The 26,942-nt window shown below is 44.7% G+C and overlaps 1 protein-coding gene across 2 annotated transcripts in view; it reads left to right on the top strand.

Annotated features, from left to right (window-relative positions):
* The window catches only part of LOC137314547 (NACHT, LRR and PYD domains-containing protein 3-like), a 32,387-nt gene extending 10,541 nt beyond the window's left edge, over positions 1-21,846 (top strand). For both annotated transcript variants that reach the window (XM_067979850.1, XM_067979849.1), the window contains exons 6-11: positions 1,237-3,010; positions 19,051-19,137; positions 19,272-19,442; positions 19,600-19,770; positions 20,179-20,346; positions 20,519-21,846. In XM_067979850.1, the coding sequence (XP_067835951.1) occupies positions 1,237-3,010; positions 19,051-19,137; positions 19,272-19,442; positions 19,600-19,770; positions 20,179-20,346; positions 20,519-20,606 (2,459 nt within the window). In that variant the 3' untranslated portion in view covers positions 20,607-21,846. The remainder of the gene's footprint in view (positions 1-1,236; positions 3,011-19,050; positions 19,138-19,271; positions 19,443-19,599; positions 19,771-20,178; positions 20,347-20,518) is intronic.
* Positions 21,847-26,942: the final 5,096 nt, after the last annotated feature.

Below are 26,942 nucleotides of genomic sequence, written 5' to 3'. Positions count from 1 at the left end.
CCAAATTAATTATATAGCTGGTCCAGGCAAGTTTCTGGTCAATGGTGACCACAAGGATGTTGATGGTGGGGGATTCGGCGATGGTAATGCTGTTGAATGTCAAGGGGAGATGGTTAGAATCTCTCTTGTTGGAGATGGTCATTGCCTGGCACTTGTCTTGCGCGAAAGTTACTTGCCACTTATCAGCCCAACTCCGGATGTTGTCCAGGTCTTGCTGCATGCGGGCACGGACTGCTTCATTATCTGAGGTGTTGCAAATGGAACTGAACACTGTGCAATCATCAGCGAACTTCCTCATTTCTGACCGAATGATGGAGGGAAGGTCATTTATGAAGCAGCTGAAGATGGTTGGGCCCAGGACACTGCCCTGAGGAACTCCTGCAGCAATGTCCTGGGGCTGAGATGATTGGCCTCCAACAACCACTACCATCTTCATTTGTGCTAGTTATGACTCCAGCCACTGAAGAGTTTTCCCCCTGATTGCCATTAATATCTATCAAAAAAAGCAGTGGTCCCAGCACCGACCCCTGGGGACACCACTGTATAGCTTCCTCCTGGCCAAAAAGCAACCGTTCACCACTACTCTCTGTTTCCTGTCACTGATCCAATTTCGTATCCATGCTGCCAATGCCCCTTTTATTCCATAGCCTTCAACTTTGTTAACAAGCCTATTAAGCGGCACTTTATAGAACGCCTTTTGAAAATCCCTGCGCACATCAATCGCATTGAACTCCTAAATGCTATCTGTCACCTAATTTAAAAACTCAATCAAGATAGTTAAACACGAATTGCCTTTAACAAATCGATGCTGGCTTTACTCAACAAATCCACATTTGATCGAGTGAAGATTAATTTTGTCCCGGATTATCGTTTCTAAAAGCTTCGCCACAACTGAGGTTAAACAGAAGAATACTGCCCATTCAGTCTATCCAGTACACACAATATCCCAGATAATCTGCCCTGGACCTCACACAATAACAGTGGAACTTCTGTACATTCACAGTCTGTCCCTCTCCCAGTGCCCACAATATCCCAGATAACCTGCCCAAGACTTGATACAATAACAGTGGAACTTCTGTCCATTCACAGTCGGTCCCTTTCCCACCACACAGAAGATACCAGATAACCTGCCCAATCCCTGAAAAGTAACACTGAATATTAAAATGATATTGAGAAGTTGTTATTTTTTCAAAATAACTAACATTGAGAACCACTTTCTGTCTGTTCCAATTGAAGATGTTCAAAAGAAACACAAGGAAACACTCCGGGTCCGAACTGAAACACTGAGAGTAAACACTATCCTAATAAAAGAGAAGATTAAGATTTTCCAGCTGGTCACTCTATACACTGAGCTAACGGTCATCTCTACTGTTCGAGATCGGACACTTGTAGAACATGAACTGCTGGCAAGAGGCCGAGACCATGAAGAGTGGAGAAAGAAACATCTCCGGAGAGAACTGGAAAAAATCCGAACTGATCAATTGTTCCACAGCAGTTTTTCCAGGAGGCGCAGTTTGCACCAGAAAATGAAGAGTTCCTTCCGGCGAACCAATTCTGGGAGTTCAGCAGCAGTGAGCGGAGTCGCGGGGATTGGAAAAACAACAATGGTACAAAAGATTGTTTATGACTGGGCCACTGGGAAAATATACCCACACTTTCAATTTGTTTTCAGTTTTAAATTCCGGGATTTGAACGCTATTAACTGTAAAATAAACCTGAGGAATCTGATACTGAATCTGTATCCTTACTTTGGGAATATTCTGGGAGAGCTCTGGAAGAACCCAGAGGGATTATTGTTTATATTCGATGGTTTAGATGAATTCAAGGATAGTATCGATTTTGCTGACAATCGGAGAAATACAGAGGCTGATTACATCTGCACAGATCCTGAAGACTGGTGTGAAGTGTCTGAAATTGTGTACAGTTTAATACAGCACAAGCTGCTCCCAGGATGTTCAGTGCTAGTGACCAGCCGCCCCACTGCATTACATGTATTGAAAAAGGCTGAGATCAGTGTCTGGGCTGAAATCCTGGGATTTGTTGGTGAGGAACGGAAGGAATATTTCAACAAGATTTTTGAAGATCAGGTGGTGGCAGCAGCTGTTTTCAAACATGTGGAGGAGAACGAGATCCTGTACACGATGTGTTACAACCCTTCCTACTGCTGGATCCTCGGTCTGTCACTGGGCCCCTTCTTCACACAAAGCGACAGGGAACAGCGGCAAATTCCCAAGACCATGACCCAACTATATTCCTACTATATTTACAACATTCTGAAAAACCATGGCCGAGAGATTGAATGCCCCCGTGATGTGTTACTGAAGATCGGTGAGATGGCCTTCACTGGAATCTCCGAGAAGAAGATTGTGTTTAGAAATGGAGATTTGATCAAGTACAATCTGCAACCTTCCCAGTTCCTGTCTGGGTTCATGATGGAACTTTTGGAGAGAGATGATTCTGGCCAGAGTGTGGTTTACACATTCCCGCACCTCACCATCCAAGAGTTTATAGCCGCACTCGCACAATTCCTGACTCCAGATCCAGGGGACATCCGGAATCTCCTCAGTGAAGCCCACAGCAAGAAAGATGGGCAATTTGAGATATTTCTCCGTTTTGTTGTTGGTCTCTCCTCCTCACAGTCAGCTCGGCCCCTGGAGGAGTTTCTGGGTCCATTTCTTCATCAAACAATCTGCGGAGTGATTGAGTGGGTTAAGGAAAAGGTTGAAGGAACGTTTGGAAAGGCAGAGAGTATAACTGCGAAAAGGGTCCTCCTGAAAACATTCCACTACCTGTTTGAGTCTCCGAATCAAACACTGGCTCGGACCACGGTGGGATCTGCGAAAACACTTACATTTAGTAGATTGGGACTGACCCCGATTGACTGTGCGGTCCTGTCTCACGTCATTGGACTCTGTGATACAATAAAAGAACTCAATCTGTGGAACTGTTCCATTCAGTGTGAAGGACTCCAGCGGCTGGGACACGTACTGCACAAATGCCAGGTGTTGAGGTAACTGTTTATTTGTTTCCAACTGTTCGGCCAATTGTAGAACAGTCATTGCTGCTCCGTAATGAAGGGAAACAAACAGTTCAGTTAAACCAGAGAGAAGCAGATTCAACACAAATATGACAAATGATAAGAGGATCGGTTAGTGATCCCCTAAGGACTGGAGAATCTAAAATGTATCATTGTGAACACGTGGAGATTTTACAGTCTTTATCGGATCATTAAATACAGGTCACTGAAAGAGTCTGATAATTTAATTGTAATAAATTATATTTATTGCTGTTTTTCTCACTGCCTAAGATAAGTCCATTGAAGAGGCTCCTTCTCACTGTTGCTTAAACGTAGACCGACACTAACTGCAGCAGTCGATGTGTCGGAGCATCCCACCCTCTTACCGAGGTGACAGTCACCGGACTGTTAACGTGTGTAGGAGAGGGAAGCAGAAACACCAAACATTCAGTAACAAAGAGCAAAACAAGCTTTCGGGCAGTCAACCATCAGTGGGCGAGCTGAACTTTCCCCGCAGGACGTCGTTCCGTTATCTTAACTCATCAGTGACACAGCCCCTCACACTCTCCAATACATCCACCATCTCTTCTGCACTCGTGCCTGTGAGTCAGAAGATCGTGGATTCAGGCCCCTCGCTCATTAATCCAGACCGACACTTCAGTGGGATTTGTGAACTAAAATCTGACGGTAAAGAGGTTCAGGTCTAACGGGTTGTGTGATATTAGCCCAGCAGTACAGACACACACCGGCCAGCGGTGGGGCCTCACACACAGCGGGAGGCTTCTGGGTTAGCCAGGAAGGGGTAGTGAACGCGGAAATTACCCATAATCTGCTCCCTGTGAGTGAGGCCCCGCTTGAGGAGGGAACTTCAGAAAATTCCCCATAAGCTATCGGGCCCGTTACACCTGAAATAAATGTAGAGCCATTTTAATGGGAATGAACTGAGGAACCCCCTCCCTATAAACGAGGAGTACAGGGACATTTAAAACTTGTAAACGGGACATAATAAACTCTCCTTGTTACATGAAATCCTGGGGAACGTATTTTACAGCAGCCGTTAGCGCCGTTTCACAATATAACTCAACCCAAGATATTATACAGACTAATATAATACTACATAAAGTACAGGTAATCACCGCTTTATCATTTAATTCAGGGAAAATCGCCCCATTCCCATAAAATCTGGGATTTACGACATAGGTAGGTCTAAGAAAAAGGTTCTGCAGAGAGAGTTTGAGCAGCTAGGGACTAAATTAAAAAGCTGAACCATAAAGGTAATAGTCTCCGGATTATTACCTGAGCCACGAGCAAATTGGCACAGGGTAAATCAGATCAGAGAGATGAATGCGTGGCTCAAAGAAGGGTTTGAGAAGGGTTTCGATTCGTGGGGCACTGACACCAGTACTGGGGAAAGAGAGAGCTGTTCCTTTGCGACGGACTACACCTGAACCATGCTGGGATCTGAGTGATCGCGAATCGAATAACTAGGGAGTTAGATAGGGCTTTAAACTAAATATGGGGGGTGGGGGTAAGGTCCCGGTGGAGAGAAATCTAGAATGCTAAAGAGAAAAGTCAAAGAAACAGTGCAGGAAAGTGATTGAGGTAAGGATAACCAGATTGTGTCAGGAAGGGACAGAGCACACAAGCAAAAGACAACAGATAGGGTCCGGGTAAGAAAAAATGGTAATAAGACAAATAAGACCAAAGTACAAAAATTTTTTAAGATATCTAAAAATGTGAAAAAGACAAATCTAAATGCTCTGTATCTGAATGCACGAAGCATTTGTAGTAAGGGAGACGAATTAACAGCACAAGTCGATGTAAACGGATGTGATATCATAGCAATTACAGTTAGATGGCTTCAGGGTGACCAAGGCTGGGAGCTGAATATCCAAGGGTATTCGTTATTTAGGAAGGACAGGCAAAAAGGAAAAGGAGGTAGGCTGGCGTTGTGAGTGAAGGATGAAATCAGAGCATTCGTGAGAAAGGATATTGGCTCAGAAAATCAAGATGTGGAATCAGTTTGGGTGGAGTTAAGAAGCACCAAGGGGCAGAAAACATTGGTGGAAGTTGTCTATAGACGTCCATACAGTAGTGGTAATGTAGGGGATGGGATCAAACAGGAAATTAGAGATGCATGTAACAAGGGAACTACTGTAATCATGGGTGACTTTAATCTGCATATAGACTGGCCAAAACAAATTAGCAATAATACTGTGCCGAATGAATTGCTGGAGTGTGTACGAGATTTTTTTAGACCAGTACGTTGAGCAGCCATCCAGGGAGCAGGCAATCCGAGATTGATTATTGTGCAATGAGAAAGGGTTAATTAATAATCTTGCTGTGCGGGGACCTTTAGGGAAAAGAGACCATAACATGATAGAATTCATCATTAAGATGGAAAGTGAATAGTCCAATCTGAAACTAGGGGCTTAAATCTAAACAAGGGGAACTACGAAGATATGAGGAGTGAGTTGGCTTTGATCGATTGGGAAGCTTCATTAGAAGGCATGATGATGGATCGGTAATGGCTAACATTTAAGGAACGAATACGTGAATTGCAACAGTTATACATTCCTTTCTGGTGCAAAAACAAAAAAGGAAAAGCGGCCCATCCTGGCTAACAAATGAAATTAGGGATAATATTACATACAAATAGGAGTCATATCAAGTTACTACAAAAAGTAGCAAGCCTGAGGATTGGGAGCAGTTTAGAATTCAGCAAAAAAGCACGAATTGATTGATTAAGAGGGGAAAAATAGAGTATGAGTGTAAACTTGCAAGGAACATAATAGTGGACGGTAAAAGCTTCTACAAGTATGTGAAAAGAAAAAGATTAGGTCCCTTACAGTCAGAAACGGGAGAATTTATAATGGGGAACAAGGAAATGGCAGAGCAACTAAACAAGTACTTTTGTTCTGTCTTCATGGAAGAGGACACAAATAACTTCCCAGAAATGCTCGGGATCCAAGGGACTAGTGAAAAGGAGGAATTAAAGGAAATTAGTATTAGTAAAAAATAGTGCTGGACAAATTAATGGGACTGAAAGCCGATAAATCCCATGGCCTGATTATTTGCATCCCAGAGTACTAAATAAGGTAGCCATGGAAATAATAGCTGCATTAGTTGTCATCTTCGAAAATTCTATAGATTATGAAACATTTCCTGTTGATTGGAGGGTTGAAAATGTAACCCCACTATTTAAAAAAGGAGGGAGAGAGAAAACAGGGAACTACAGACCAGTTAGCCTAACATCAGTAGGATGGGAAATGCTAGAATCTATTATAAAGGATGTGATAACAGGACACTTAGAAAATATCAACAGGATTAGACAAAGTCAACATGGATTTATGAAAGGGAAATCATGTTTGAAAAAACCTACTGCAGTTTTTTGAGGATGTATCTCATAACATAAATAAGGGAGAACCAGTAGATGTGGTTTATTTGGATTTTCTGAAGGCCTTTGATAAAGTCCCACGTAAGAAGTTAGTGTGCAAAATTAAAGCACATGGGATTGGGAGTAATGTACCAGCATAGATTGAAAATTGGTTAACAGAAAGGAAACAGGAAACAGGGAGCAAAAATAAATGGGTCTTTTTCGGGATGGCAGGCAGTGACTAGTGGGGTACCGCAGGGATCAGTGCCTGAGTACCAGCTATTCAGAATATATATCAATGATTTGGATGAGGGAACCAAATGTAATATTTCCAAGTTTGCTGATGACACAAACTAGGTTGGATCGTGAGTTGTGAGGAGGATGCAAAGAGGCTTCAAGGCGATTTAGACAAGTTGAATTAGTGGACAAATACATGGCAGATGCAGTATAATGTGGATAAATGTGAAGTAATCCACTTCAGAAGGAAAAACAGAATGGCAGAGTATTATTTAAACGGTGATAGATTGGGAAATGTTGATGCACAAAGGGTCCAGGGTGTCCTTGTACACGAGTCACTGAAAGCAAACATACAAGTGCAGCAAGCAGTTCGGAAGGCAAATGGTATGTTGGCCTTCATTTCAAGAGGATTTGATTACAGGAGCAAGGATGTTTTACTGCAGTTATACAGGGCCTTGGTGAGGCCACAGCTGGAGTATTGTGTCCAATTTTGGACACCTTACCCAAGAAAGTATATACTTGTCATAGAGGGAGTGCAGCGAAGGTTCACCAGACTAATTCCTGGGATGGCAGGACTGTCGTATGAGGAGAAATTGGACCGACTCGGCCTGTTTTCACTCGAGTTTAGAGGAATGAGAGGGGATCTCATTGAAAAGTATAGAATTCTGACAGGGCTAGACAGACTGGATGCAGGTCTCCAGAACGAGGGGTCAGAGTCTCAGGATACTTGGTAGGATGTTTAGGACTGAGATGAGGAGAAATATCTTCACTCAGAGGGCGGTGAACCTGCGGAATTCTCTACCACAGAAGACTGTGGAGGCCAAGTCACTGAATATATTTAAGAAGGAGATGGAGAGATTACTAGAAAAAAAGGCATCAAGAGATTTGCGGATAGAGCGGGAATATGGTATTGAGATAAAGGATCAGCCATCATAATATTGAATGGCGGAGCAGGCTGGATGGGCCGAATGGCTTACTCCTGCTCCTACTTTTTATGTTTCTTTATTTTGATGTACTTGCCGCCATTTTGTCCAAGACAGCCGCCTTACTTGCTGCCATTTTGTCCAAGATGGCTGCCATACTCGCCGTCATGCTGGCCTTGTGTAAATACAGATATTGAAAACATATATATTCCTTATATCTTATAAATACAAGTTGTTGTTGTTGAATATGTAGTTGTTGTTGTGGTTGTCTAAATAAAAGGAATGCCATTCTGGGATCACTCTGGGGTCTCTCGGTGCTCTCTGGGATGCATAGATGATCACTCTTCTTTGTCTGGATGCACTCTGGGATCCCGGTGTGCAATCTGGGATACCTGCGTGAGCTCTGAGATCAATCTGTGGTGACTGGGTGCGCTCTGGGATCCCTGGGTGTACTCTGGTTTCCCTGAGGGGGTCAATGGGACAATCTGGAGTCACTGTGGTATCACTGGGGACACTCTGCATGATACTTGCCGCAATTTTCTCCAAGTTGGACGACGTACTTTCTGACGATTTGTGCAAGATGGCCGCCTTACTTGCCGCCATTTTGTCCAAAATGGCCATTGTACTTACTGCTATGCTGGCCGTGTGTAAATGCACCTATATATAAATATAAAACACATATATATTACAAATACAAGTTGTTGTTGTATTGTTAATTGTTGTTGTGGTGGTCTAAATATAAAGACTGCCACTCTGGCATTACTCTGGGGTGACTGGATGCACTCTGGAATCCATTGGTGCACTTTGAGATCACTTCATCGTGACTGGGTTAAATCTGGGATCACTTTGGGCTGCCTCGGTGCACTATGGGTTGCTGTGTGAACTCAGCGGTCACTCTGGGGTGACTGGGTGTAATCCGGTGTACTGGGGGGTCACTGGGACATTCTGGGGTCACTATGGGATCACTTGGGACACTCTGCGCCGTACTTGCGGTCATTTTGTCCAAGACGACCACCATATTGCCGCAGATGGCTGCTATACTTGCCACAATTTTGTCCAAGATGGTCGCTGTGCTTACCGCCATTTTTTCATAGATGGCTGCCGTACGTGCCACCATGCTGGCCGTTTGTAAATACAAATATATATAGCAAATATAATATGAATATACGTTGTTGTTGTAGTAGTAGTTGTCGTGATTGTAGTCTATTTTAAAGACTGCCAATCTGCGATCACTCTGGGGTTACTGGGTGCATTCCGGGATCAGTCTGGGAGACTGGGTGCAATCTTGGCTTCCTGGTTGCATCCTGGGATCACTCTGGGGTGTCAGGGTGCATTCCAGGGTCCCTGGGTGCAATCTAGAGTCAATCTGGGGTAGCTGGGTGCAATCTGGGATCACAGATTGCACTCTGGATTCACTGCGTCGTCACTGGGACATTCTGGGGTCACTGTGGTTTCACTGGGGACATTCTGCCCGGTACTTGCCGCCATTTCGACCAAGGTGGCCGACAGACTCATCGCCAATTTGTCCAAGATGGCTGCGGTACTTGTGGCTATTTTGTCCAAAATGGTCGCCATACTTGCGGCCATTTTGTCCTTGATGGCCGCTATGCTTGCTGCCACTTTGTCCAAGATCCGGCCGCACTTTCCGCGATCTTGTCGAAGATGGCGGCCGTACTAGCTCCCATTTTGGCCAATATTGCCTCCGTACTTGCAACCATTTTGTGCAAGACGGCCGCCATACTTGCCGCCATTTTGTCGCATTTTTCCTCTGTACTTGATGCCAATTTGCCCAAGATAGCTGCCGTACTTGCTGCCATTTTGTACAAGATGTCCGCCAAACATACCGACATTTTGTCGAAGATGGCCGCCGTACTTGCCGCCAATTTTTCCAAGATGGCCCATTTACTTGCTGCCAATTTTTCCAACATGGCTGCTGCATTGCGGCCATTTTGTACAAGATGGCTGCCGTACATGCTGCCATTTTTTCCAAGATGGCTGCCACACTTGCGGCCACATTGACAATGATGGCCGCCATACATGCTGTAATTTTGTCCAAGATGGTCGTTGCACTTGTGGCCATTTTGACCAAGCAGGCCGCCGCACTTGCTGCCATATTGTTGAAGATGGCCGCCGAACTAGCCGCGAATTTGTCCAAGGTGACCACCATATTTGCTGCTATGTTGTCCAATGTGGCTGCCGTTCATGCCGCCATTTTTTCGAAGATTATCGCTCTACTTGCTGCCATTTTGTCCAAGTTGGCCCACCTACATTCAGTGAGGTGGTCACACCGCAGGTAAAGAATACACTGGCTGAAAGGAAATGGCAGAGTAAAAGGACTAGGCAGGTAGAGCAGGAGTCCCCTGGGGCCATCTCCCTCTCAAACAGATATTATGCTTTAGATACTGTTGGGGGAGATGGCTTATCAGGGGAATGCAGCAAGAGCCAGGTTCGGGGCACCACGGGTGGCTCTGCTGCACAGGATGGGAGGAAGAAGAGTGGCAGGGCTATAGTGATAGGGGACTCAATTGTAAGGGGAACAGATAGGCGTTTCTGCGGCCGCAAACGTGACTCCGGGATGGTATGTTGCCTCCCTGGTTCTAGGATCAAGGATGTCACGGAGCGGATGCAGGGCATTCTGGAGGGGGAGGGTGAACAGCCAGTAGTCGTGGTCCATCTTGGTACCAACGACATAGTTAAAAAAAGGGATGAGGTCCTGCAAGGTGGATTTAAGGAGTTAGGAGATAAATTAAAAAGCAGGACTTCAAAGGTAGTGATCTCAGGATTACTACCGGTGCCACGTGCTAGTGAGTATAGGAACAGGAGAATAGACAGGATGAATGCGTGGCTGCAGGGATGGTGTAGGAGGGAGGGATTTAGATTCCTGGGACATTGGGACCGGTTCTGGGGAAGGTGGGACCTGTACACGTGTGACGGGTTACACCCGAGCAGGACCGGGACCAATGTCCTCGCGGGGGTGTTTGCTAGTGCTGTTGGGGAAGGTTTAAACTAGAGTGGCAAGGGGATGGGAACCTGAGCGGGGAGTCAGAAGGGAATAAAGTTGAGAGCAGCAAGAGAGGGGAAGACCCAGGGGAAATCTACAATACAAATAGTACAAACAGTTTTTCAAGAACAAGTGAAAGGGAAAATCGTAGAGCAGAGGAAAGAAAGTGTACTTTAGGCACGAGAGATAAAATAAAAACTAGAAGGTGCAAGGCGATTAACCCAGCATCAAAGCTGTGGCAGGGGGTTGGGAACCTGAGCAGGGAGACAGAGGAAAGCGTGTCAGGAAGGGACAGAAGGTATGGAGAAAAAGGTAAAGTGTTAAAAAAGGAAAAAGCAGGAACTAAGTGTCACAAAACATATTTGAAAGTTCTTTATCTGAATGCACGTAGCATTCGTAACAAAATGGACGAGTTAACGGCACAAATAACGACGTATGGGTATGATCTTGTGGTCATTACAGAAACATGGTGGAAGGGTGACAACGACTGGGAATTAAATATGTCAGGGTATTTAACAATCAGGAAGGACAGGCAGGAAGGAAGGGGAGGTGGGGTGGCTATGTTAATAAGGGAAGGAATCACTGTAATACAGAGAAAAGATATTGGGACAAAGGATCAGGATAATGAAACAGTTTGGGTAGAGATAAGGAATAATAAAGGGAAAAAAACACTCGTGGGCGTAGTATATAGGCCTCCTAATAGTTGCAACTCTGCTGGAAGAAGTATTAATCAGGAAATAGTCGGGGCATGTAATAAGGGAACAGCTATAATTATGGGGGATTTTAACTATCATATTAACTGGACAAATCAAATTGGGCAGGGCAGCCTTGAGGAAGAGTTTATTGAGTGTATTAGGAATGGATTTCTTGAGCAGTATGTAACTGATCCTACAAGGGGGCCAGCAACCTTGGAACTGGTCCTGTGTAATCAGCCAGGATTAATTAATAATGTCCTAGTTAAGGATCCCCTTGGAATGAGTGACCATAACATGGTTACATTCCATATCCAATTAGAGGGTGAGAAGGTTGGTTCTCAAACAAGCGTACTGAGCTTGAATAAAGGAGACTATGATGGTATGAGAGCAGAATTGATTGAAGTGGACTGCGAAAATATTTTAAAGGGTAAGACGGTACTTGAACAGTGGTGTTCATTTAAGGAGTTATTCTACAACTTTCAAAAAATATATATTCCACTGAGGAAAAAAGGGTGTAAAAGAAATGACAGCCATCCGTGGCTAAGTAAAGAAATTAAGCATAGTATCCGACTAAAAACAAGGACATATAAGGTAGCCAAACTTAGTGGGAGGATAGAAGATTGGGAAGTCTTCAAAAGACAGCAAAAAAGTAACGAAAGGATTGATTAAGAAAGGGAAGATAGATTATGAAAATAAATTAGCAAAAAATATAAAAACAGATAGCAAGAGTTTCTACAGTTATATAAAAAGAAAAAGTGTGGCTAAGGCTAATGTAGGTCCCTTAGAGGATGAGACCGGGACATTAATGGTGGGAAACATGGAGATGGCAAAAATGCTGAACAAATATTTTGTTTCAGTCTTTACGGTAGAGGACACTAAGAATATCACAACAGTGGACAAACGGGGGGCTCTGGGGGGCGAGGAGCTAAATACGATTAAAATCACTAAGGAATTGGTACTTAGTAAATTAATGGGACTCAAGGCGGATAAATCCCCTGAACCTGATGGCTTACATCCCAGGGTCTTGAGGGAAGTGAGAGTAGGGATTGTGGATGCTATGGTAATAATTTTCCAAAATTATCTGGACTCGGCAAAGGTCCCGGCAGATTGGAAAACTGCTAATGTAACACCGTTATTTAAAAATGGTATTCGGCAGAAGGCTGGAAATTATAGACCAGTTAGCCTAACATCTGTGTTGGGTAAAATTTTGGAGTCTATTATTAAGGAGACAGTAGCGGAACATTTGGATAAACATAATTTAATAGGACAAAGTCAGCATGGCTTCACGAAGGGGAAGTCATGTCTGACAAATTTGCTTGAGTTCTTTGAGGATATAACGTACAGAGTGGATAAAGGGGAACCAGTGGATGTAGTGTATTTAGACTTCCAGAAGGCATTCTACAAGGTGCCACATAAAAGATTATTGCTCAAGATAAAGAATCACTGGATTGGGGGTAATATTCTGGCATGGGTGGAGGATTGGTTATCTAACAGGAAGCAGAGAGTTGGGATAAAGGGTACATTCTCGGAATGGCAACCAGTAGCCAGTGGTGTGCCGCAGGGGTCGGTGCTGGGTCCTCAACTCTTTACAATCTATATTAACGATTTGGAGGAGGGGACCGAGTGTAACATATCAAAGTTTGCAGATGATACAAAGATGGGAGGGAAAGTGGAGAGTGAGGAGGACATAAAAAACCGACAAGGGGATATAGACAGGCTGGGTGAGTGGGCGGAGATTTGGCAGGTGCAATACAATATTGGAAAATGTGAGGTTATGCACTTTGGCAGGAAAAATCGGAGAGCAAGTTATTATCTCAATGGCGAGCAACTGGAAAGTACTGCAGTACAAAGGGAACTGGGGGTCCCAGTGCAAGAAAATCAAAAAGTTAGTATGCAGGTGCAGCAGATGATCAAGAAGGCCAACGGAATGTTGGCGTTTATTGCTGGGGGGATAGAATATAAAAACAGGGAGGTATTGCTGCAGTTATATAAGGTATTGGTGAGACCGCACCTGGAATACTGCATACAGTTTTGGTGTCCATACTTCAGAAAAGACATACTTGCTCTCGAGGCAGTACAAAGAAGGTTCACTCGGTTAATCCCGGGGATGAGGGGGCGAACATATGAGGAGAGGTTGAGTAGATTGGGACTCTACACATTGGAGTTCAGAAGAATGAGAGGCGACCTTATTGAAACATATAAGATTGTGAAGGGGCTTGATCGGGTGGATGCGGTAAGGCTGTTCCCAAGGATGGGTGAAACTAGAACGAGGGGGCATAATCTTAGAATAAGGGGCTGCTCTTTCAAAACTGAGATGAGGAGGAACTTCTTCACTCAGAGGTTGGTAGGTCTGTGGAATTTGCTGCCCCAGGAAGCTGTGGAAGCTACATCATTAAATAAATTTAAAACAGAAATAGACAGTTTCCTGGAAGTAAAGGGAATTAAGGGTTACGGGGAGCGGGCAGGAAATTGGACATGATTTTAGATTTGAGGTTAGGACCAGATCAGCCATGATCTTATTGAATGGCGGAGCAGGCTCGAGGGGCCGATTGGCCTACTCCTGCTCCTATTTCTTATGTTCTTATGTTCTAAATGCCCCTATTTTGTCCAAGATGGCCACCTTACTTGATGCAATTTTGTCGAAGATGGATTCCATAAATGCAGCCATTTTTTTCTCGATGGCCCCCACACTTGTGATCGCTTTGTCCAATATGGCCGACATACCAGCACAATTTTTTCCAAGATGATCGCTGTGCTTGTCGTCATTTTGTCCAAGATGACTGCCGTACTTGTGACTATTTTCTCCAAGATGGCTGTCGCTCTTGCTGCAATTTTGCCCAAGATGTTCGCCATACTTGCAGTCATGCTGGCCGTGTGTAAATGCAAATATATATAATATACATTATGTATTGTAAATATAAGTTGTTGTTGTAGTGGTAGTTGTTGTGGTGGTAGTCCAAATATAAAGACTGCCATTTATATTTAGTGGCAGTCTTTATATTGCTCTGCAGTCACTCTGAGATGATTGGGCGCACTCTGGGCTCCCTGGGTGCACTCTGCGATCAATCTTGGATGACAGGGTCCACTTTGGGTTCACTTTGGGGTCACTGTGACACTCTGGGTTCACTGTGGTATCACTGGGGAGAGTCTGCCTGGTTCTTGCCGGCGTAAGGCGAAGATGACTGCCGTACTCACCGGCAATTTGTCCGAGATGGCTGTGGTACTTGAGGCAATTTTGTCCAAGATCGCCACCGTCCTTCCCGCCAATTTGTCCAAAATGGCCACCATACTAATACAGTTGTTGCATTAGTAGTTGTTGTGGTGGTCGTCAAAATATACAGACTGCCACTCTCGGATGCCTCTGGGGAGACCGATGCGTCCCCCAGAGGGGACCGACTAAGGCCTCCTCCAGAGGCTGCACGCAAATCGGGCTGACGTGAGTTCAGTCTGTTTATTGCCCTGGGGTTTCATTTCCTCTCTGGGCCATGGTTTTGGGACCTCAGTTTAACATGTTCCTGTTCGATTGTAACCGTTGTAATTTAACCAGTTTAAAGCCTGGGGTTTAAGTCGCCCAGCCTGTAATGTTATACAAACACGTTAACCCAGTATGAGACAAACAGGGGCCGAGAGGAGATTAACGTCTGAAACGTGAACCCCTGTACGGGCTTCGAGGGTTTGTTATAATTTCAAAATGATGATTGTGTTTCGGGGAGATGCGACAACTTTGAGGGGTCAGAGCGGCCATTTGAGGTGTTGTGATGGAGAAAATGAGGAGATACTGTTTCCGGTGGCATGGGGTCCGTAACCAGACGACACAGATTCAATATAATTGTCAAAAGAGCCAGAGGTGACATGAGGAAGGATTATTTTTTTTTGCAGCGAGTTGTAATGATCTGGAATTCACTGCCTGAAAGGGAGGTGGAAGCAGATTCAATAGTAACTTTCAAAAGGGAATTAGATAATTACTAGAAAAGGAAAAAAATGTGTTGGCCACAAGGAAAGATCAGGGTAATGGGACGATCTGGTTAGCTTTTTAAAAGAGCCGAAGGGGCAACAAATAGACAACAAATAGGGTCCGGGTAAGACAAAAAATGGTAATCGGACAAATAGGGCCATCGTAAACAAAAAATGTTAAGATGTCTTAAAATGTTAAAAAGAAAATTCTAAACGCATCTGAATGCAGGAACTATTCGTAATAAGGTAGACGAATTAGCCCCGCAAATAGACTTTATTTTTAATTCGTTCATGGGATGTGGGCGTCGCTGGCGAGGCCGCCATTTATTGCCACATATGTAAACGGATAGGATATAATTGCAATTACAGAGACATGGCTGCAGGGTGACCAAGGCTGGGAGCTGATTACCAAGTGTATTCTATATTTAGGATGGACAGGCAAAAAGGAAAAAGAGTGGGGTGGCGTTGTTAGTAAAGGATGAAATCAGAGCTGAATGATAAAGTATACTGGCTCAGAAAATCAAGAGGTAGATTCCGAGTGGATGGAGTTAACGAGCTCCAAGGGGCAGAAAACACTGGTGGGAGTTGTCTATAGGACTTCAAACAGTTGTGGCAATGTAAGGGACGATATCAAACAGGAAATTAGAGATGCATGTATCAAGTGTACGACAGTAATCATGGATGACTCTAATCTACATATAGATTGGTCAAACCAAATTAGCAATAATACTGTGGAGGATGAATTCATGGAGTGTATACGAGATGGATGTTTAGACCAGTACGTTCAGGAGCCAACGAGGGAACAGGTTATCCTAGATTGGGTATTGTGCAATGAGAAGGGGTTAATTAACAATCTTGTTGTGCGGGGTCCTTTACGGAAGAGTGATCTTAACCTTATAGAATTCTTCATTAAGATGGGAAGTGAATACGTCCAACCCGAAAATAGGGTCCTAAATCTAAACAAAGGAAACTACGAAAGTATGAGGAGTGAGTTGGCTATGATAGATTGGGAATTTTCATTAAAAGGCATGATGGTGGATGGGCAATTGCTAACATTTTAGGAATTAATGCATGAGTTGCAACAATTATACATTCCTTTCTGGTGCAAGAACACAAAAGGCAAAGCGGACCAACCATGGCGAAAATAAGAAAATAAGGATAGTATTAGGTCCATCGAGGAGTCATATAAAGTTGCCAGAAAAAGTAGCAAGCCTGAAGATTGGGAGAAGTTTAGAATTCAACAAAAAAGCACCACGCGATTTTTTTTTTATTCGTTCACGGGATGTGGGCGTCGCTGGCGAGGCCAAAATTTATTGCCCATCCTTAATTGCACTCGAGAAGGTGGTGGTGAGCCGCCGTCTTGAACAGCTGCAGTCCGTGTGGTGATGGTTCTCCCACTGTGCTGTTAGGAAGGGAGTTCCAGGATTTTGACCCAGCGACAATGAAGGAACGGCGATATATTTCCAAGTCGGGATGGTATGTGACTTGGAGGGGAACGTGCAGGTGGTGTTGTTCCCATGTGCCTGCTGCTCTTGTCCTTCTAGGTGGTAGGGGTCGCGGGTTTGGGAGGTGCTGTCGGAGAAGCCTTGGCGAGTTGCTGCAGGGGAAAAATAGATTACGAGAGTAAACTTTCAAGGAATATCAAAGTGGGCTATAAAAGCCTCTACAAGTATGTAAAAAGAAAAAGATGAGTGAAGACAAATGTAGGTCCCTTACATTCAGAAACGGGAGAATTTAAAATGGGGTACAAGGAAATGGCAAATCAATTAAACAAACAATTTGATTCTATCTTCTCCGAAGAGGACACAACTAACTTCCCCGAATTGCTAGGGATCGAAGGAACTAGTGAGAAGGAGGAATTAAAGGGAATTAGCATTAGTAAAAAAATAGTGCTGGAGAAATTAATGGGACTGAAAGCCGATAAAGCCCCAGGGCCTAATAATCTGCATCCCAGAGTATTAACGAGGTAGCCATGGAAATAGTGGATGCATTAGGTGTCATTTTCTGAAATTCTATAGATTATGGAACAGTTCTTTCAGATTGGAGGGTGGCAAATGTAACCCCACTATTTAAAAAAGGAGGGAGAGAGTAAACAGGGAACAGACCGGTTAGCCTAACATCAGTAGTAGGGAAAATGCTGGAGTCTATTATAAAGGATGTGATAACAGGACACTTAGAAAATATCAACGGCATTAGACAAAGTAAACATGGATTTATGAAAGGGAAATCATGTTTGACAAGCCGACTGGAGGTTTTTGAGGATGTAACTGGTAGAATAGATAAGGGAGAAGCAGTAGATATGGTTTATTTGGCTTTTCACAAGGCCTTTGATAAAGTCCCACATAAGAGGTTAGTGTGCAAAATTAACGCACATGGGGTTGGGGGGTAATATACTGGCATGGATTAAAAAATGGTGAACAGACAGGAAGCAGAGAGTAGGTATAAATTGGTCTTTCTCGGGATGGCAGGTAGTGATTAGTGGGTTACCACAGGGATCAGTGCTTGGGCCCCAGCTATTCACAATATGTATCAATGATTTGGATGAGGGAACCAAATGTAATATTTCCAAGTTTGCTGACGACACAAATCGAGGTGGGATCGTGAGTTGTGAGGAGGATGCAAAAAGGCTCCAAGGCGATTTAGACAAGTTGATTGAGTGGGCAAATACATGGCAGATGCAGGACAATGTGGATTAATGTGAAGTTATCCACTTGAGAAGGAAAACCAGAAAGGCATAGTATTATTTAAATGGTGATAGATTGGGAAATGTTGATGTACAAAGGGACATGGGTGTTCTTGCACATCAGTCACTGAAAGCAAACATGCAGGTGCAGCAAGCAGTTAGGAAGGCAAATGGTAGGTTGGCCTTCATTGCAGGAGGGTTTGAATACATGAGCAAGGATGTCTCACTGCAGTTATACAGTGCCTTGGTGAGACCACATCTGAAGTATTGTGTGCAGTTTTGGTCTCCTTACCTCAGAATGGTCATACTTGCCATAGAGGGGGTGCAGCGAAGGCTCACCAGACTGATTCCTGGGCTGGCAGGACTGTCGTCTGAGGAGAGATTGGGTCGACACGGCCTGTATTCAGTCGAGTTTAGAAGTATCAGAGGAGATCTCATTGAAACATGTAAAATTCTGACAGTGCTAGATAGATTTGATGCAGGGATGATGTTTCCCCTCGCTGGGGGGACGCGTCCAGAACGAGGAGGCACAGTCTCAGGATACGGGGTAGGACATTTAGGACTGAGATGAGGAGAAATGTCTTCACTCAGAGGGTGGTGAACCTGTGGAATTCTCTACCACAGAAGGCTGTGGAGACCAACTCACTGAATATATTTAAGAAGGAGCTGGATTGATTTCCAGACACAAAAGGCATCAAGGGGTAAGGGCAGGTAGCGGGAATATGGTATTGAGATAGAGGATCAACCATGATCAAATTAAATTGCGGAGCAGGCTCGAAGGGCCGAATAGCCTACTCCTGCTCCTATTTTCTATGTTTCTTTGTTTCTATGTCGGGAGCCGCAGAAATGAGACAAGTTTCCCCAAACATGATGGAACCGGTCATTGACCATCAGAAGGGTAATTCGGAACATTACGGAATGAAACCGGACTGAGGGACATTTTAAGGCTTTACACAGACAGCACTTTATTTAATAAATACATTTAGTGACAGTCCCTGAATCTATGGTGCGTTGGATGTGTGAGATTCATTGTCAGTGACAGGGAAATCTGGTTATTAATTTCATGAAGATTTTTCAGTGTTTCCTGTAATATCAGCGAGAAAAATTGTGTCAGATCGGGAATTGAATCCAGTTTGTTTCTCACTCTCTTTCTGTTTGTGTTTAGACTGGGGAGAAATAAACTGCGAGATTCAGGAGTGAAACTACTGTCTGCGGCTCTGAGGAACCCGGACTGCAAAATACAGAAACTTTGGTAAGTATTAGACTGTGTGAGATTGTGTTTATAATAACTGGATGATGAACACTGAATATTATTATTAGTATCAGTAGTAGTGTTATTAATAAACATTGGGGATTAATTGTTATTTCTCTCAATTTGATCACCAGTCTCTGGGCTAACAATCTCACAGCTTCTTGTACCAAGCATCTCGTCTCCGCTCTCACTACAAACCGGTCACTGACGGATCTGAACCTGAGTAATAATATACTGGGAGATTCAGGAGTGAAACTATTGTCTGCGGCTCTGAGGAACCCAGAATGTAAAATACAGAAACTGGAGTAAGTATCAGACTGTGTGAGATTGTGTTTATAATAACTGGATGTCTGAACACGGTGTAAAAATGTCAGTATATGTAATAATAATACAAATACATACTGGGAACTTACTCTGATTCCTGTTATCTCTGTTCCTTTCTCTGTCTCTCTCTCCGATAAGGTTATGGGGTAACCATCTCACAGATTCTTGTACCAGTGATCTCTCCTCCGCTCTCAGTACAAACCCGTCACTCACGGTTCTGAAACTGGGTAATAATAAATTGGGAGATTCAGGAGTGAAACTACTGTCTGCGGCTCTGAGGAACCCGGACTGTAAAATACAGACACTGGGGTAAGTATCAGACTGTGTGAGATTGTGTTTATAATAACTGGATGTCTAACACTGAACATTATTATTCGTATCAGTAACAGTGTTATAAATAAACACTGTGCATAATTATTAGTATCAGTAATAGAGTTATTAATGAACACTGTACATTAATATTAATATCAGTAATAGTGTTATTAATAAACACTGTACATTATTATTAGTATCAGTAATAGTGTCATCAATAAAAAACTGTATATTATTATCAGTAGCAATAAGACTGTTATTAATAAACACTGTATATTATTATTAGTAACAGTAAGGATGTTATTAATAAACACTGTATATTATCATTAGTATCAGTAATAGTGTTATTAATAAACACTGGGGATTTACCCTGATTCGTGTTATTTCTCTCTCCCTGATCCCCAGTCTGGATGATGTCGGTCTCACAGATTCTTGTACCCAGGATCTTGTCTCTGCTCTCAGTTCATTCCGGTCACTGACGGTTCTGATCCTGAGATCAAACACCTTCACAGACCGGTCTGTCCCCGCTCTCCGTTCCCTCATACTGACCTGCAGGAGTCTGGAGTGGATCGGGTGAGTGTTTGTGATAATGTTTAATGTAATAAATAAAGTATCAATGGGATTCAGTCCCTTTTATGGGTAATATTTGTCTGTAATTATTATTGAAATATTAACCCCAGTCTCCCTGTGATTTACACTGTTGTTCAAACTGTTTATTTCCTGTTTAATCTTTAATCTGTTTCAGGCTGAGGGAGAATCAGTTCAGTCCAAAAGGAAAGAATCAGCTGAAGTCACTGTGGGAATCCAGACCCGGACTGAGAGTGGGAGTGTGAACATTTCAATCTATAACCATTCCTGGTCTCATTATATGAACATTTCAATTTATAACCATTCCTGGTCTCATTATATGAACATATCAATTTATAACCATTACTGGTCTCAGTATATGAACATTTTTGGCCGATTCTCTGTCCCTCCCCTTTAACCGGCCGCGCTTCAGGTTTGAATCCGAACGGCCCTTGAACGGTTTCCAGCTCGAGCTGAGCGAGCGTCGTCTCCCATTGTGACGTCAGAGGCCAAGCGACAGGGTCACGAGACTCAGTCACCCGGTCCCACAGCGCTGATTCTGCCGGATATCCGGGGCTGGATGGTCCCCAATGGGGCACTGGGTCAATGTACAGACAGGAAGGGCCCAGAGTGGGGCTCTGTCTGGGCTGCAGTGGGACACTGGGTCAATGTACAGACAGGAAGGGCCCAGTATGGGGCTCAGTCTGGGCTGCAGTGGGACACTGGGTCAATGTACAGACAGGAAGGGCCCAGTATGGGGCTTAGTCTGGGCTGCAGTGGGACAGTTGGTCAATGTACAGACAGGAAGGGCCCAGGGTGGGGCTCAGTCTGGGCTGCAGTGGGACACTGGTTCAATGTACAGACAGGAAGGGCCCAGGGGGGCTCAGTCTGGGCTGCAGTTGGACACTTGGTCAATGTACAGACAGGAAGGGCCCAGGGTGGGGCTCAGTCTGGGCTGCAGTGGGACACTGGGTCAATGTGCAGCCAGGAAGGGCCCAGGGTGTGGCTCAGTCTGGGCTGCAGTGAGACACTGGGTCAATGTCCAGACAGGAAGGGCCCAGGGTGGGGCTCAGTCTGGGCTGCAGCGGGACACTGGGTCAATGTACAGACAGGAAGGGCCCAGAGTGGGGCTCAGTCTGGGCTGCATTAGGACACTGATAATTTATTTCGGTACTGCTAGGTGCCTCTCCCAGTGACGAGTCAGAATCTGGAACGTGTCCCTGTGTACCGTGCCTTCAGCTGCCGAGGCCCGAAGCTCTGGAGTTCACTCCCTAAACCTCTCCGCCTCTCTCCATCTCTCTCCTCCTTTCAGATGCTCCTGAAAACCTCCCTCTTTGACCAAGCTTTTGACCACCTGCCCTGATATTTCCTGATGTGGCTCAGTGTCAAATTATGTCTGATTGCTCCTGTGAAGCACCTTGCGAAGTTTTATTACCATAAAGGCGCAATATAATTGTAATGTGTTGTACATATGCTGTGTGAATAAAACTCCACCGTTTACTTCAGCTCCGGCCTGGTCTCCTCATTATTTTAAGTAAAATTACTTGTTTTCGTATTTTAAAATATTGAATAATTTTTCCTGGAAAGTACATCACACATCCCCCAACTGGTATAGTAGATTTGACCAGTCAGTCGATTGAACCGGCTGGGCCTTACCCGTGGTGGGGGGCTGGATATGCAATTTACACAAATTGTGTGGAGCTCAGCTGGTACTCTACAAAATGGGCACCTGACATGCGACATAAAATGGCTGCAATGCAACGCAAAATGACTGCCATGCACCTGTTCCAAATGGCCACCAAGAACCAGTCAGCAATATCACAGAATGATCTATCACTGAAGCAGGCCATTCGGCCCTTCGTGCCTGTGCAGGCTCTTTGCAGTTGGTCCCACTCCTTTCCCCAAACCGAAAAATTTGATCCTTTTCAAGTATTTATCCAATTTCATTTTGAAAGTTACTGGTCATTCTGCTTCCACCTCCCTTTCAGGCAGTTAATTTCAGATCATAACCACTCGCTGCAGAAAAATAATCCTTCCTCATGTCACCTCTGGCTCTTTTGACAATTATTTTGAATCTGCGTCCTTTGGTTACTGATCCCCTGCCACTGGAATCAGTTTCTCCTCATTTACTCCATCAAAACCCCTCAAATGGCTGCTTTGAGCATCATTTTGAAATTATAACAAACCCTCGAAGCCCGTACAGTGTTTCACGTTTCAGACGTTAATCTCCTCTCGGCCCCTGTTTGTCTCACAACGAGTTACCGTGTTCATATAACATTGCAGGTCGGGCGCCTTTAACCTCAGTCTTTAACTTGGTTAAATCACAACGGTCACAATCGAACAGGAACACGTTAAACCGAGGCCCCAAAACCAGGGCCCAGAGAGGAAATTAAACCCCAGGGCAATAAACAGACCGAACTCACGTGGGCCCTGTTTGGGTGCAGCTTTTGAATCAGGCCTCGGTCAGTCCCCTCTTTGGGAGGCCTCGATTTGTCGCCTCTGGGAGAGGCATTGTTCTCCCCAGATTGATCCCAGAGTGGCAGTCTTTATATTTGGACCACCACAACAACTGCGACTACTACAACAACAACATGTATTCCTACCGTGGCCCTCTTGGACAAAATGGCGGCAAGTGGGGCTGCCCTCTTCGACAAAATGGCTGCAAGTCCACCGGCAATCTTGGTCGAAAAGGCGGAAAATACCGCGCAGTGTCCCCAGTGATACCACAGTGACCACAGAATGTCCCAGTGACCCCCACACGGAATCCAGAGTGTACCCAGTCACCCAGAGTGATCCCAGAGTGCACCCAGGTATCCCAGGGTGCAGCCAGTCACCCCTGAGTGATTCCAGAGTGTCAGTCTTTATATTTAGACCACCACAACAACAAACAACAACAACAACTATTTATAATAAATATAATATAAGCGTATTTAGTCACGGCCAGCATGGCGGCAAGTACGGCAGCCATCTTCGACAAAATGGCGGCGAGAATGCCAGACATCTTGAATAAAATGGCGGCAAGCACGATGGCCATCTTGGATAAAATGGCGGCAAGCTCGTTGGCCATCTTGGACAAAATGGCGGCAAGCTCGTTGGCCATCTTGGATAAAATGGCGGCAAGCACGGCGGCCATCTTGAATAAAATGGCGGCAAGCACGATGGCCATCTTGGATAAAATGGCGGCAAGCTCGTTGGCCATCTTGGATAAAATGGCGGCAAGCTCGTTGGCCATCTTGGACAAAATGGCGGCAAGCTCGTTGGCCATCTTGGATAAAATGGCGGCAAGCACGGCGGCCATCTTGGACAAAATGGCGGCAAGCTCGTTGGCCATCTTGGACAAAATGGCGGCAAGCTCGTTGGCCATCTTGGATAAAATGGCGGCAAGCTCGTTGGCCATCTTGGATAAAATGGCGGCAAGCACGGCGGCCATCTTGGATAAAATGGCGGCAAGCTCGTTGGCCATCTTGGATAAAATGGCGGCAAGCTCGTTGGCCATCTTGGATAAAATGGCGGCAAGTTGGGTAGCCATCACAGTTTATCAGGATCCCACAGTGACCCCAGAATGTCCCAGTAACCCCCAGTGACCCCAGAGTGCACCCAGTCACCCTAGAGTGATCTCTGAGTTCACACAGGGATCCCAGAGTGCAATCAGTCTCACCTGAGTGATCCCACAGTTGACCCAGGGATCCGAGAGATCACCCAGTCACCCCAATGTGATCCCGAACCGCGCCCAGGGATTCCAGTCTGCACCCAGTCACCACAAATTGATCCCAGAGTAGCAGTCTTTATATTTAGACCACCAACCCAGCAATTAATATAACAACAACTTGTATTTATTATATATATTTCATATATATATATGATATATATGTGTATTTACACAAGGCCAGCATGACGGCAAGTATGGCAGGAATCTTGGACAAAATGGCAGCAAGTACCGCTCAGATTGTCCCCAGTGATCCCACAGTGACCCCGGAATGTCCCAGTGACCCCACAGTGGCTCCAGATGGCACCGAATCACCTCAGTCTGATCCCGGAGTGCTCCCTGGGATCGCAGAGTACACCCATGCACCCCAGAGTGATCCCAGAGTGCATCCAGGTATCCCAGACTGCATCCAGTCACCCCAGAGTGATCCCAAAGTTCACACAGCGATCCCACAGTGCACCCAGTCACCCCAGGGTAACCCATGGTGCACCAAGGTATCCTAAACTGAGACCAGAGTGAAACCAGTCACACCAGAGTGATCCCAGAGTGCACCCAGGGATCCCAGATTGCGCTGAGTCAACCCAGAGTGATCCCAGATTGCACCCAGTCACCTCAGAGTGATCCCAGATTGGCAGTCTTTATGTTTAGACCTCTACCACAACAACGACAACTTGTATTTATAATATATATATATATATATCAAATATTACTACGGCGGCGACCTTGGACAATATGGCCGCATGTACGGCGGCGATCTTGGACGAAATAGCGACTAGTTCCTCAAGGCTGTTCGACAGAAACAGAAGGAGGCCATTCAGCCCCTCGAGCCTGTTATATCGGAACATGAGGAGGCCATTCAGTCCTCCGAGATTGTTATGCACGAAATGGAGGCCAATCAACCCATCAAGCCTATCATACAGCAACAGGAGAAGTCCATTCAGCACTTCAAGCCTGTTATCCGGGAACTGAAGGCCATTCAGCGCCTCGAGCCCGTTACAGCGGAACTGGAGGCCAATCAGCCCCTCAAGCCTGTTACATGGGAACAGGAGGAGGCCATTCAACCCTTCGAGCCTGTTACACAGGAACTGGAGGCCAATCAACTCCTCAAACCTGTTAAGTAGGAACAGGGGAAGGCGATACATTCTCCGGGAACTGAAGGCCATTCAGTCCCTCGAGCCTGTTTCACAGGAACAGGGGGAGGTGATTCAGCCCCTGAAGCCTGTTATACAGGAACTGAATGTGATTCAGCCCCTCAAGCCTGTTGCACAGGAACTGGTGGAGGCCAGTCAGCCCCTCGAGCATGTTATACAGGAACTGGACGCCATTCAGCCCCCCAAGCCTGTGACATAGGAACAGGAGTAGACCATTAAGCTCCTTGAACCCGTTCCGCCATTCAATTCGATCATGGCTGATCTGTATCTTAACTCCATCTACCCGCCTTGTTTCCGTAATCCTTCATACCCTTGCCGAACAAAAATCTATCAATCTCCGTTTTGAAATTTCGTATTAACCCCACCCCTTGATATTTCAGCCCTCTTGAAATAAAAGCCGACATTGTATTAGCCTTGTTAATTATTTTTATAACTGTCCACTAGCTTTTAATGATTTCTTTACTTGGACCCCTAAACCTGTCTGCTCCTCCACAGTTCCGAGCTCCTCACCATTTAGAAAACTCCGAAGTGGATGACCTCACATTTCCCCACATTGAACTCCATTTACCGACTCATATACTCTCTCAATGTTCTGGGAATGCTTCGTGCTTTTGTTTGGTTGGAGAATGCTTTAAATCAGATCGTTATTTTAAAGAGATTACAATTGATTTTTATTTTGTACAGTTTGAACAAGATCAATATAAAATGTCTGTGTTTTTCAGATAGTGGCGACAGTTCAGAGATAGTTGCCTTTTTGCCTACTTTGATAAAGTGAAATTTTGCTGATTTAAAGTCAGCTGTATTTCAAAGCTTGAAAAAGCAGCTCTTCTGATAGGTGAGGGTTCACTCCCAATGTCTCAGTGTTTCCGCTTGTCCTGATATCAGTGTAACACTTGAAGGGCTCCAGGTAATGAACAGTGAAACCCCTTCAGATTATCTCAGCCACTCGTTCTATCCAGTGCCTAATAGTGCCTGCTCTTCAGAGGGTGACAGATTCACACTACACTAGACCTTGTTTTAGATTTAACTGCCAAACAAATTGATGAAACAGTAAGAGAATAAACAAATAGTAGCAGTAAGACAACAGTTTTACTGTAAAGCTCAACCAGTTCCTTATTGGAAAAGAAAATAATAAATAATTCACAAATACTATACGAAACTGTGACCGAACTTTTGAACATCCTGGTTCTTTGTTGTCTTTCTCTCACAAACTATGGAACTCACCAGTTTGAAAAAGACAGGCTGATAAATGCCTTCAAAACAGTGACTGGGAGGCAGTCATTTTAAGCAATGGTCTGTTTAATTCAAAAGAAGCTGCCAATCAAAACTGTACGAGAAGAAATGACCCCGGACGTTTGTATCTGAATCAAATGTTTGACTCGTTCCCCCGGCAACTGCCCGGCAACAAGTTGGTAATTGGTGCAGTGCGTGTATTAAATTAACCTGGGACATTATTTCTGTGTGAAGCTAGTTTCTAATGCCTTATGTACCACGTACTCCTTATGTACTCATTTGAACGAGCTATCCAGTAAGTCCCTTAAAGAAGCCAATACCAGGCTAAATCTTCGACAACATTGCTTCATTTTGTCACACGGGATTACTTTGCTGGACCACATGGCGTGTTACACAGCATGGCGTTGGCTGTAATTAAAATCAGCGTTTTCTCAGACTCACTCTGCCCATCAACATGGGAGATCTGCCACTGTTTACAAACCGCACAGAGAAAGGGCTGAATCATGGAAATT

This window comes from Heptranchias perlo, unplaced genomic scaffold (genome assembly GCF_035084215.1).
Source record: "Heptranchias perlo isolate sHepPer1 unplaced genomic scaffold, sHepPer1.hap1 HAP1_SCAFFOLD_52, whole genome shotgun sequence".
NCBI lineage: Eukaryota > Metazoa > Chordata > Chondrichthyes > Hexanchiformes > Hexanchidae > Heptranchias > Heptranchias perlo.
Note: the sequence above shows the minus strand (reverse complement) of the source record. Positions and strands in the feature narration are given on the sequence as shown.